Source organism: Vigna unguiculata, chromosome 9 (assembly GCF_037176805.1).
Source record: "Vigna unguiculata cultivar grain cowpea cultivar isolate G323 ecotype 2 chromosome 9, ASM3717680v1, whole genome shotgun sequence".
Taxonomy (NCBI): Eukaryota; Viridiplantae; Streptophyta; class Magnoliopsida; order Fabales; family Fabaceae; genus Vigna; species Vigna unguiculata.
The window spans coordinates 28,973,321-28,986,540 of record NC_140800.1 but is presented as its reverse complement, the minus strand read 5'-3'; the positions used below and the strand labels follow the sequence as shown (position 1 = coordinate 28,986,540).

The following is a 13,220-nucleotide window of genomic DNA, read 5'->3' as shown; positions in this document are numbered from 1 at the left end:
CAACAACTGACAACAAACATAAACCTTAAACTTAGACCTTACGGGGAGGTTTTGAAATCAAAACTGCTATTGCAAAATAAACAAGCTTCTGCGAGCGAAGGAGTGCATGAACTTTACCACATTCTGATGTCAATCCACAACTGGAATTATATTATATTCAGGAAACTATATACTATATCACAAGTAATAAAATTCAAAAAATTAACTAAAAACAGACTGCTCGTGAGATCTCCTCACTCGACCGAAATAATGAATTGAATTGACAAACGCCCACGAAAAGATTTTACAACAGAACATATTGCATAAGCATCGGTATAGTAAACCCGACAACCCCCTGGAAATTACATCGATTACAAATTACTTCCCCGTGTATCCTTTGGACATCCTGATGCCACACGATAAATTGATTTTTTTATCATCGATGCCATAGAACTTTAATCGAAAGAAATAAGCAGTGGGAGAGGCAGCTGAAACGGGGGTGTGGTTACCTTTCATCAGAGTGGCCAGAACAAAACTGCCTTGAAGTTGTTCAGTTCGTCTAAAGATTAGAAAAGCTCCTCTGAATTGAACTTATTCCATGCTTCCTGTAATAAATTGCCAAACTTTTCAGCAAAAAAAATTAAGGCATGTAGTAGTATTTATTTTTATTTAGATTACACACAAGTATAAACTGAAAAAGAAAGTACCCCTAACACTAATACATGTACATCAGAAGCATCATGAGACTAAAACCTTTTGTTTTAGTACAGTTAATTGACAATTATACATTACTTCAACGTTGTCTATGTAGATGAAAATCCTAGATGTGCAAGCAACACATGACGCAACACCCACCGGCTGGACTAACAGCAACATCTAGCAATGCAATGGTAGACGCCTAACATTTTTTTTAAGAGTAATTGCATCCATTACAACATTCCCTCTATTATTATTAGGTGAATTTCTTGAATATCCACTCAATATTAGAGTGTGTTAAGCAATGCGTAACATTGCTTTCCAAAATCTCTATTCAACTTCGAGTTGTCAACAATGATGTCATTAACAAATATCATTGAAACAAATCTCCCAGATAACTGTTGTAGAACAAAATAGAAATTCCGTTATATCATGTTTTTCTACTGGCTTAATTATATTTAGTCTCTAAAATTTAAAATAAATATTGAAAAATTCATTTTATACTCCACAACTTCGTAAAATATGCCTAGTCTCTATAGAAAGACAAATTTAACATATGTGGTGATGTGACACAACATCTGTCACGTGTACACTTCTGATTGCCACATCACTTCTAATAATATTTTGTGAAATTGTAAGGACTAAACATTTTTTCAATTTAGGAGAAAAAACAGATTTATCTCAAATTTCTCGTTCAAAAACATAATTAATGCTTTAATATTTTTATAGAATTTTCTAAGCAGACATGACAGAAAATACCTGAGATGCCTATGTATAAAATAAATAAATTAATTCAATCATTATTTCAGAATGCACACCATCATATATGACATGATATAGTGCTAATCTTTATTAACAGTAGCCTATATATACGCATCTCATTGGACCAAAAAATGTTAAATGGAAACCCACATTTGGAACTCACTTGAAGTAAAGCAGCCTAATTTTTATTTGCCATTGGCCTCTCTTAATGAAGCATAGATTATTCTGTACGTATGAATGATATAAAAGGGCCTGAAATACCTTGAGTAGATCAAAAACCTTCTCAGCAATACATTTTTGTTGTATAGTGGCACCCTTCTGTTGCACTTTATCAGGATGAATGCACAATGTAGCTTTCCTGTAAACCTTTCGGACAGCTGCCGCTGTAATCAAATCAGTCAAAGAAACTGGCTGCCAACCACATTCAGGCCACAGAACCTGATCATCATTCGTAAAGAAAACAAGTTAACACAACAAAACACAAATATAGATAAAAATATTGATGCCTGCAAAAAAATAAAAAGTAAGAGACCATTAGTATAGTCTGCTAAGATTTAGAAGTGGGAACTTTTCAGTGTTAAACTTTGGAAATATTGTTTTTCATGTATTAGATAGTAATTACAAGAACATCATTCGAATGTGGTACAAAATCAACCACTTTTGTTAAAATATGTCCCATATTAATAACGATCTGATTGGAAATGCTAATATGAATAGTATTAAACAAGGAAATTGAAATACTGGGTGATCCTGTAATGAGCAGTACTTACGAAACCAATAAAATCAGTGCCGAAATATAGAATGGGTGCATGCTTGGTTCAACTTGCCTTAAAGAAAAAATTGCTTATTTTTGCCAACTTATAATGAAATTTCTTAAAAAAACATTTTCTGAAAATAATCTGTTACCAAATATCCACCACTCTTCTAACCATAGGAGGTATACTGGATCATATGAGACCCAGCATGCCATATCTTAAAAGTTGAGCTCATAAGTTAATATAGTAAATAAAGTTATAGCATAAACTACCAAACTTCCAGATGTTCATATAACAGAGAAATTCAGAGACTTTTCCAAGGTGTGTGTAGAAAGTACATACATATTGTAAGGTGGAAAGCAAAGCACGTAAGTTCCCCTCTTTTCCTGCAGCCCAGCGCTTAATTTCGAAATCCAATGTTTCACCGAGCCTCTGAAATCAACGTAGAGATAAGATTAGATGATAATATACAAACATGTCACCATAAAAACTCTGCAAAATCAACAAGAAGTAAATTCCGACTAACCACTGTCACCTACATAAAAAGATCCGCTTCATTGTATGTTAAATTATATAAAGGTGAGAAAAAAGAGAAGATATCCCATCTCAATTGTCCCAATTGATAAAACAAGTTTTGGATGGAAAATAGGCATAGGTTTATGGAAATTTTTAAAGGGAAAAATAGACCAAACATGCTGTCAGCTTTAATGTAAACTAGAATCCAACAAACAAGATAACACAATTTAATAGGAAATCAGAATGTTGGATAATCAATTGACTCTTGTATTTTGCATCACTGATATAAAGAAGCCAACAAGAATGAAGGGATATATATTGTGCATGAGCAGTGAGTGCAATGTAAGTGTTTCTCAAAGGAAAACAAGAAAAGAAACTGCTTACATGTTTCTCAGCTTGCTCTCTTTGAGTTTGTAGGTCCCGTTGATTCTTCTCAGCCAATGCTTTAGCCTGGTATAAAATGACCATGATGAGTAGCAACAAAGACAGACAATCAAAAGTATTTCTCAGGAATGCACATACTTAGCTATAAATTCAATGTCAAGTTGATTTTAAAATAGTACATTGATCAGCTATTCTTTCACAAAAATGAAAAAGAAATCAATTCAAGGCAGAAAATACAGTATGGCATACCGCACGCTCCTGAGCCCTCTGCTGGCGTTCCAACCTGGCTTTTCGTCTTTCTTCACTTTCCCCATCAACTTCCTGAAATGCTCCAGATGATGATGGAGCAGCTTCAAACCATAGAAAAAAGGGACAAAAGGAGCATCCGTAAGTACAGTGACCCAAAAATTCCAGAGAATTTTGAATATATATTCACACATAAACCAACCTCCAAAAATTGAGGAGAGATCATCAGCAATATTAGTAGATGACGATGCTTTCTTCATGCTTGAAGACACACCTGCAGTTTTCGCCTGAAATTGGGCATCAAATACAGGTTCCTGAAAGCAAAGATGCCCGCTACACTAGTTAAAAGAAAAAAAATAATACAATGCTAGGATTACGATCATGCATGTTGGTTCACTCTGTTTTTATTTGCAACATGGAAATTTTTTAATACTTGTCATTTTTTTATAATTCTTTTTTATTTGAAATGGAAAGGAAAAGAACAAAAAATAACAAACCAATAAACAAGACATCCGACCTTGAGGATAAATTTTCTATGATAGAAAAGGAAAGAATACCAAAGCCAGGAGCTGGCCACTACATACTAGTATAAAAGATGTTTAGCACAAATAGGTACTCACTGAAGCGCTGGACCTAGGAGGCCTGGGAGCACTGTTAGCTCGTGCACCTGTGCTGAAGAATGATTCAAGATCATTGTCATTTTGTTGTTGGTTCATCCTTGCAGCAGCAGCAGCTCTTTCTCGAGCCTGTACAGCAGCTCTTTCTCGAGCCTCTGCAGCAGCCCTTTCGACCGCAGCACGTTCTTGTTTACCTCTTGCTTCAGATTCAGCTCTTGCAGCTGCAGCTCGTTCCCGCACTTCCCTTTCCTTTGCCTCAGCAGCAGCCTTTTCAGCCCTTTCCTTTGCCTCAGCAGCAGCCCTTTCACGGGCTTCAGCTTGTGCCCTCTGAACTGCAGCCCTTTCAGCACGCTTCCTAGCTTCTGCATTAGCTTTCTCAACAGCAGCCCTCTCAGCTCTTTGGCGAGCTTCAACAGCTGCTCTTTCACGGGCTTCTCTTGTAGCTCTTTCTACAGCCTGTCTAGCCATTTCTCTTTCTCTCTCAAGTCTCTGTTGCTCTCTTTCTTTCTCTTCTATTTCCTTCTCACGTCTTCTTTGCTCTCTCTCCTCTCTCTCCTTTTGCTGCCGTTCATGATCTAACCTTTCCTGTTTTCCTCCATCCTCTGTCACAGTTCTGCCATCTTTTTCCAATTGCACAGGTTCCTTGCTTTTAACAGCTTTCGTATTTTCCCTCTCCCTAACTTCCTTTGCGTGCCTAAATTTAGCTTCAGCTTTATCCATAGCCACTTTCATCGCTGCAGCAGCTGAGTTCATCTCTAATTCTTTATCAGCAAGACCATTTCCATGTTCATTGTCATTACCAAGACTCCTGCCCATGGCAAATTCTTCAAGTTCATCAAACTGAAATGCAGAAGATAATTTGGCTGCAGCAGGAGTAGATTTAGGACCCTGATAAAATTGAGTGGAACTTGGAAAAGAAGAAAATTCACTATCCTTCTTTCTGACATTGGCAGAAGCAGATGAACCTCCTCCTGACTTGGGGATATGTACTGGTCGGGGAGGAGGAGGTCTTGAAGGTGGTGGAGCAGCAGTTGGCTGAGTGAAAAGAGGAATCTCTGATACCGTCAGCCATATATCATCATTTGATTCAAACTCCTCTTCATATTTCGGAGTCATATCCGCTTGGGTATTAGCAGGTTTAAAACCATCATTATCATGCGAAGGGGAAGTAGACCTTTCGCCAAATGGTTTGTAGGAATTGGAGGAATATGTTGGCATGTTAAATGCAGCCTGATGAAATTCCTGATCATTATCAACAGGAATCTTGTTTTGTGTTTGTCTCTCAGGACTCCTCACAGATGATTCGCCATTTGATTCTTTATCACTGGTTGTATTCGAGGAGCTGCTACCCTTTGTGCTATTTCTCTCTGCTGAGAATGAAGGCACAGAATTTCCAAGTCCACCAAAGGGATCAATATCATCATATACTTCACCATTAGAATTTGACAAACTACCATTTTTTGTGCTTCTAGAACTACTAAATTTACTAATTTCTTCCAATGGGTCTGTAAAGTATTTTGAGGATGAATCCATTGGGGCTGAAGTTGGATCAAACACTTTGAAAGGGTCATCTGTTTCACCGGAAGCCATTTTAGAAGAACTGATAGTAGGTTGTGATGACAAATCAATATTAGGGACGGTCCTGTGAATAAAACAATATGCAAAAACGATTACAATGCATCAAGGATATGTGAAGAAGATAAGGGATTGTGTTGTCCCTTCTATTATGTTCATTTCCTTCACTTTTATTTATCCAAATGAGATGCTAAGCAAGTAACAATAAATTCATAACATCTATGCTCCCTCCTTCATTAGACCTGATCCCATCATGAGCCAGATAAAATGAAGGATCAACTTCAAAGATAAAAATGCACAGCATAGGAAACTTATAACCAGATATCCAAGTTTACTATTGAAATCGTCACCCTTGAGAAATAAGAAAAGGAAACTGAGCCTTTTAGGAGAGAGGGGAAGGGGCAGTTACTTAGGACAGTTAGATTGCCAAAATATATGGAAATATTTTACCGTATCTTAGAATAACTATAGATTATCTTCTAGAATAGTAACCTTATTTTTTTATCTTATCATGGTTTGGTTCCCTAATTAGATAGGATTATATTAATAATTAGTGAAATAATGGCTAGAGGAAACCAGTTAACTCTGAACTTGAGCTTTGCAGATAGACTTCACTTCAGAAACAAAGGGCTGTCACTAAGTCATCGTAAGACAGAGTATGATAGCAATTTTAGCCAGATTGAGAGAAAATGACTTGGTCTTATAATAAATGGGAAAAAATATCATACCACGGTTGGGTTCGAAACTTACAAAATGATGGAGAACATAATGAAGATGTCACACATAAGAAACAGACAAAGGTGGCTAACATGGGCAAAGGCATTGAGGGTTATTGCAAGGAACCAACCAAGCTCAAAGTCTTGTTATACTGCTATATGTTTGGCTATCTATACTTTAATATTGAATCGCAGGATTTGTAAAATTGAATATGTTTTAAATAGACGAGTAGTCACACAATAAAGGACATTAAGTGAAATAATTGTATACAGGTAAAGAGGAGACACTGGTCATACTGCTGACTTAAAAAATAACGAAATCATTTGAGGTGGTTTGGAGTACTTTTGTTCCCAGATTGTGTTCAATCCTTTCAATCAGTCTCCAGGTTCCTTCTTAAATCCTAACAGAACTTAATCCTCCCAGAGTGTAAGGGTTCTAATAGAGATTTGGATGTTATGGGATGCTGAGTCCAATCACCTAGTATGGATGCTCAGATAAGTATTTAAGTATTTGGTTCTCCCCACTTAATACCTAATTTTTGAGGGGAGGTTCCCTCAGTGTTTGGATGCTTAGCAGGTTCGTAAACTTTTGCATTAATTTAAGTAAACGATTTTATAGAATCACTAATGCTCTATGTATGAAAATGTTTTCACACAACCCAATTTGAAAATGTCACAAAAATAAACCACGGAATAAAATAAGTTCATTGGTACATCTCGTACCTTTTCCAAACTAATTTTTGAGCTTCATTCAACTGTCTACTTTAATGAATGAAATCAGCAAGTACAACTAACTACACCTTACCTTTCAAACTATGTCATGCACCCTTAAATGACAACTTGATAGATTACCGCAAAAAGTTGACATCATTCAAACAAATAACCTCAGCCTAATATTTCAAAATACACAAGACATATAAAGTGCATTTAAGAGATTAATGCACAACCTACAATCGTCAGCTCCTATAAACAATACACCTGAATCCTCATTGTCAAACAGATAGTCTGTGCAAATATAGAAGAAAAATACATAATCAGAGGAAAAAAAAGCAACCCGTTCCCCTCCAAATCAGTCCAGTAGCATAGGCATACTTCTATCAACTTCAAGCTCCAACAATCAAAATCAATTTCAGGCAGTCAAAACGAAATGATAGCAATATAGGCTTGAGAACTACGAGTCTAAGTTCATTTGCAATGAAGACCAGCAAGCAAATAATTTTTTTCTAGCATATTCAGTATATCATTGGAAACAAACTTTTATACTCAAGGGGGTGATCCGTAAGTTACGGAATAATTCTAAACGATGGCCTATGAAAAGACACTAGATGATATTCGGATATTCCACATATATACAAACAATCCAAAATCCATACCCAATTGTTTGTCTTCACTACATAAGTTAATTTAAAGCAATCCTCAGACATTATTAATGTTCTTAAATTACTTAATTCACTACCGGAGCAAGCTAAGAACCAATATTTTGCAAAAAAACTTTAGACCCCTCGGCATGTTATATTCAACTATACAAGGAAGAAGAACTTGAATTGAATTGAAACTCCCTCCCTATAATTCTTCTGGCCCTCTCTATAGTTTTTCTGGTATTTTATTTCAAGTGGTCCATAAATTATACAGTTTTTAACAAAAGCTTCTTTCTCTCCTCAATTGCATTACCGTCACAACCGCAGTTCTCCAAGCCTTTTCAGCACACAAATAGATTGTTTCAAAGATCAATAAATAAACCTGAATTCTTTACTACACAACATTCACTGACTCAAATTAAATAGATTCCATTACAGACACGTAACATACCTGTCAGTGGAAGCCTTGCTGCTCCCGAATCCAGGGATCAAGTCATCAAAATCCGCGACACCTCGCTCTTCCTTGTCCGAAGGCTTCGATTTACCTAGCCCGCCGAGAAGATCATCGAACGCGGCCGGAGCGAAAACGTCGCCGTAGGAGAACTTGGAGGAGCTCTTGAGGCCGGGAACGCCGTCAAAAATGTCGTCGTCGTCATACATCGGTTTGTCGTAGACCGGTTTGTCATGCGCCGGGAGGTTAACGGACTTGGAGAGGAAATCAGCGGAGCCGCGAAACACGGAGTCGAAGTCGTAGGACGCGTCTGACTTGCCACCGCCGCCGAAGAGATCGTCAAAGGAAGCGGCGTTGACGGAGTCGTGGCCGGCCAAGGAATTGGAAGCTCGAGCGGATCGCGAACCTAAATCGAAGTTGAGAGAAGATGAATTGTTGGAAGAAGCTTTAGATGCTGCCATTGGCGCCGATTTTCCTTGGGGTTTGAACCCGAAATCGGTAGTTAAGAGACCATCGAAATCGTTCATCTCGAGAGACAGAGAAAGATCTGGTGTACGATGGTATCCTCCGTGTACGGTGGTGGATCCGCGGGAGAGTTCGGTGAAGAGAGAACGTCACAGAGGATACAAAAAATGGTACAAATTAACCTGCGTTTCACTTTAACGCTCTTTTTTTAAATTCATTTTTTATTTATTTATTCTCCTTTCTTCTTCTGCTTCTTGTTGGCTACTACTGGCTCACTTAGGTCGTCTTCTTCTTGCTTTGTCTCTTCACTTGTTCTGCTTTTCCCACTTTGTGTTAAAGAATTTGCATCAGAGTATTCCTCAAATTCTGTTTCGTACTATTTTGGGATCGAATCATGTATGTTGTGGATTCTTGCCTGGGCTTGTGATAAACAAATTTCTCTGCTTTGTCAGTGGGAAATGAAAGAAAGAAAGCATGACACGTTCTTCGGATTTCAAATTTTATATTATTTCGGTCAATTTTTTTAAAATTGAACTCTTCTTCTACATTGATTTTAGAATGACAAATTGGTAGGGTTAAGAAAAAAAAAAGGAAACAGAGAGAAAAATCTGTCTTATTATGTGTGTTCTTTCATGTTTATCTTTTAAAAAAAATGCACTAGCTTGCTGTATAACACATTTGTTTCTTCTAACCTCTTTGCCAAATATTTTAGTTAAGGGGATTATTTTTCTTACAAAGAATTATGTTTTGTAGAATAATAAGTTATATTTTTTTTTTTTAAAGAAAGGAACAAGTTTTAGCAGAAAAAACTAGCACTCGATTAAGTTCTAGTTTATTGTTATAGAGAATAACAAGTTTTAGTGGAAGACAATAATACTTAATAAAGTCATGCAGGAGAGGAATACATTAATTCAACTCATTAATTTAAAGTAAGTTTGGAAAATTTATAAAAAAATTGAAAAAAAAAATACAAATTAAAATAATTGTTTACATAAACCGTGTAAAAAGACTTGTGTTTTGGGTTTAAACAATTGCGTAAAATAAATAATTTAAAGGTAATTATTGAATTTAAATTTTATTTGATGTTTAATATCGATCAAGGTATGTTCTTCGAGGTCAAAGTTAATTCAATCCAGATACACAATTATTAAATATGTAATTAATGAATGTAACCTACCATCTTTTATAGACTTTGTAATGAACTTTTTTTATTAGGATCATGGTACAATTTATAAAATCTTTTTTTCTCCTAAAATTTAAAGGTGTCTAGCCCTATCTGTTGGGCCTAAAGACTGGTCCATAGGATGTCCAAAGCCCTTAAGACAGCCTAACCTCTCTCATTTCTGCCATTCTTGCGAAAGCAGTACCTTACTCTTTCCCTTTCCCTATCAACAGAAGCTCTGCTAGGTGATTCCCTCTTGTTCGTGCTAGCTCAAAAGCTCACCTCGTCTCACGTAAGTTGGTCCTTGAACCGTACTCCCTCCTTTCTAAGTTTGTTTTTGTGGTTTCTGTTAGGGTTCACCGTAGTAACCCTGTTATTCTCTCTGTGTCGCTGTTCGAGTTCGTAAACCTGCTCTTGGAGCTGTTGGGTTCATTGGCTTAAGGGTCACAGTCTGTTATTAGCCTCTTTCTAGGTAAGAGAAGTTATACCCTTTTGTTTGTATTTGAAGTTTGTGGTTTGTTCCATCTGTTTCGTGCATAAAATAATATGGGATGTGTATGTAATCGTGTCTAAATGATCTGTATGGGAGTATGTTGTTTCTGGGTTGTAAGCATCGAATAGTGGGAGGAAACTGTTATTTTCACCCAGGCGAGCTCATCTCGTCTAAGCGAGAGTAGCAGTACCTCGCCCAGGAGTTTTGCTCGAATACTCGCTTAGGCGAACGAGTTGTGTTTTGAGCGAAAGACCATCTCACTCAGGCGAGATGGCCTCACCTAAGCGAGCCTTCGCAAAACTTCTCAGGCCCTCTGTCGCAGTCTTGCCTAAGCGAGAGCCTGCAGCTTGAGCGAGGGCACTCCCTTCGCCTGAGCGAAGGCCTCTGGCTTAAGCGAGACCCGTTGCAGGCCGCGCTGTTTTTCTCTGTTTGGTGGTTATGAACTGTTTGATGTATGGATCTACTCTATTTAAAGTATGAGGCTTGTGAAATGCATGGAAATCTGTGGTTACTAAATTAAATGAATGGTTTTGGTATGAAATGGGCATGAGATTTAAATGAGATGGTTGGTATCAAAGAGACATGGTTATCATATGGGAATACAAATTTGTATTCGTGCTTCGGGAAGGATGAGTTGGTATTGATTCTACATTTGAATATGAATGAGTATGGTTTATAAAGGTTGGCCTGAGATTATCTGCATGATAAATATTATTTGATTGTTTGAGCATGTTTGGTCGATGGTCAGTGTGTAATTCCTTGAAATCTCTAGGTGGGATTTCAAGGTCGTGCTTCAGTGGTCAGGACGTAATTTCATGGCCCTTGTTAGTGGGTGTCCATGGTGGTGCCCCATCTATATGGTATAGTAAGGATTCAAGGTAAGGTTGCATCCTGACACTCTAAGGAGTCAGTTAGTCTCACCTAGAGTAGACTGACTCTTGTGGTGAGAGTAGTAGGAGGCCTGAAATTCATTAAGGACTAACCTTGTGTGTGAGGGATTGATTCATTGTAACATTTGTAACACATAGCTCGGGGGTGAGCAACTCGGGGGTGAGCAGAGGTATCCACCATAAGTGCAAGCATCCGCTGAATTCGACCAGATTATATGTATCCAGATGAGTCGAGTCGAGTCTTAGTATATTGATTTGAAGGTCATAACATGCTTGGATGATATACGTATATTGGACTGTTAAAGTATATCTGATTGTATGATAAAATCTTTTTGGCTCTAGCTTACCCTTTGCTTGTTTGATTGCTCTGTATGTTGTTCTTCTACTCTTGCGATGATCATCAATTTATTGATGAGAGCAGATGCGAGAGGTACTCGTGGTCAACAGGGGGAGATGATTCCGCTGCATAGTCTACTTGGGTCGGACTTCATGTTCTTGTTAGGCTCTTCTTTAGGGATACGACCCATGTACTAGTTTGTCTTTTAGATTTCTATATGATCCTATTAAACTTTAGAACTTGTTTCTTTTTGGGCATCTTGGTGTGCCTTGGGTTGTAAGGAGTGGTGTTTAAACTCTGAGACTGCGCTAAGATATTATTTAGTGTGACGCTTCCTTTAATTTCGTTTATTAAATTAAATGGAGTGTTACACAATTTCCTTAATTATGATGAGAAATTTTAATTGAAAACTTGCTTATTCCGAGTTATTCCGTTGGCACCAATTGGTCAATTAAGTTTAGAAATCTCAAATGTTGTAGCAATTGTGCAGTCTTCTTTAAGACTGTACAACCTATATCGTACACCCTCTATAAATAGGAGTGAGGCTAGTCTATTATTTTTACCTTTTTTTTTTCTTCATGCTTTTCACCTTGATGTTCGTTCTAACTTTCAAGGTAATAATGTTATTCGTTCATCTTTTTTGTCTAAGGAGTCTTTTGGTCGAGATGATCGAGGATATGCTCATATAAGATGTGTAAAACAACAAGCTCAAAGAGACATAAAAATGCTAGACATGGAGTTTATGACATATATGAATTATACACGACTTTAGATAATATGGAAGGATGTAAAAATAAAATGACTCAAAACAATATATATGACTAAAACATAAAATGAAAGAAGACTCAATAAAATGAAAAAGCACAAAGCAGACCATGGTACAGTTTCTTAAGCCATATGGCCTAATAAGAACTATGATGGTGAAAATCAAGACAAGAAAACACTTAAAATGGACAATGCGGAAATGGTAAAATGGAGGAACCAAAGAACTTAGCTCTTGAAGACTAAGATGACCAAAACTCTTAATACCAAATGATGACTCCCTCCTCAAGTTAGGTGCATTCAAAGCATGAAAAAGATATCCATTGAGATGAGCAAGGATGATGTAGGTTGGAGGCTCTTAGTTTCATGGTGAGAATGGGTAAAATGGTGTGCTTAGGTGCTCTCAAGTGAGGCAAGGCCAACACTCAGGGAAGGGTGGCTAGAGGAGACTACATGGGATGCTTTAACCAAGACTTTGCAGATAAGTAAGTGTGTAAGCACAAAAATAATTTGGCAGCATAACTCTACTAATCTCAAAGTGGATTTACAAGGGGAGAGACACCTCTATTTATAGCTTAAGGTGTCTCCAAATTTGGAAATGCAAAACCCTAAAAACTCTAACTTGGCTAGCTTGGAGGCTAAGGCATAAATCCTTTCCAATAGAAGGAGGACATGTGACCACTCAAGAAGGTGGAAAATACTCTCTATTCCTAGAGTATCATGCGGCCACTCAAGAAGGTGAAAAAATATTCTTCATTCCTACCTTGTCATCTGGCCACTCAAGAAGGTTGAAAAATACTCTCTATTTCTAGAGTGTCATGTGATCACTCAAGAAGGAGAAAAAATATTCTCTATTCCTAGAACATCATGTGGCCACTACGAGAAAACTGTCCAATGAATGCATGTCACACGACCACTCTCTCCCAAAGATGATAAGTCTCTTCCTTACCTTCTAAGCTACCAAGTTGGCATCATTGACTTCAAAAGTCAAACAAATATGCGCTTCACTCATGGGCTTTCTTAAGCCTAAAAATCCTATGCTACTTGAACCATAAT

At 37.3% G+C, this 13,220-nt stretch overlaps 1 protein-coding gene across 3 annotated transcripts; it reads right to left on the bottom strand.

Moving 5' to 3' along the window:
* Positions 1 to 121: 121 nt before the first annotated feature.
* Positions 122 to 8,935, bottom strand: LOC114163348 (auxilin-related protein 1-like). Of its 3 annotated transcripts, XR_003599405.2 has the most exons (9): positions 8,056 to 8,933; positions 3,959 to 5,597; positions 3,541 to 3,652; positions 3,342 to 3,442; positions 3,093 to 3,158; positions 2,535 to 2,624; positions 1,699 to 1,875; positions 489 to 584; positions 122 to 385 (listed from the first exon to the last, which is right to left on the bottom strand). XR_003599405.2 is itself a non-coding variant. In XM_085666859.1 (8 exons), the coding sequence occupies exons 1-8, from the start codon at positions 8,580 to 8,582 to the stop codon at positions 546 to 548; spliced, it is 2,724 nt and encodes a 907-aa protein (XP_085522985.1). In that variant the 5' UTR covers positions 8,583 to 8,935; the 3' UTR covers positions 122 to 545. The 3 variants fall into 3 exon arrangements, 2 of the variants coding, with proteins under 2 accessions (XP_085522985.1, XP_027903407.2); XM_085666859.1 differs by having other exon boundaries at positions 122 to 584; positions 3,541 to 3,625; positions 8,056 to 8,935; XM_028047606.2 differs by having other exon boundaries at positions 122 to 584; positions 8,056 to 8,930.
* Between the last annotated feature and the right edge of the window lie 4,285 nt (positions 8,936 to 13,220).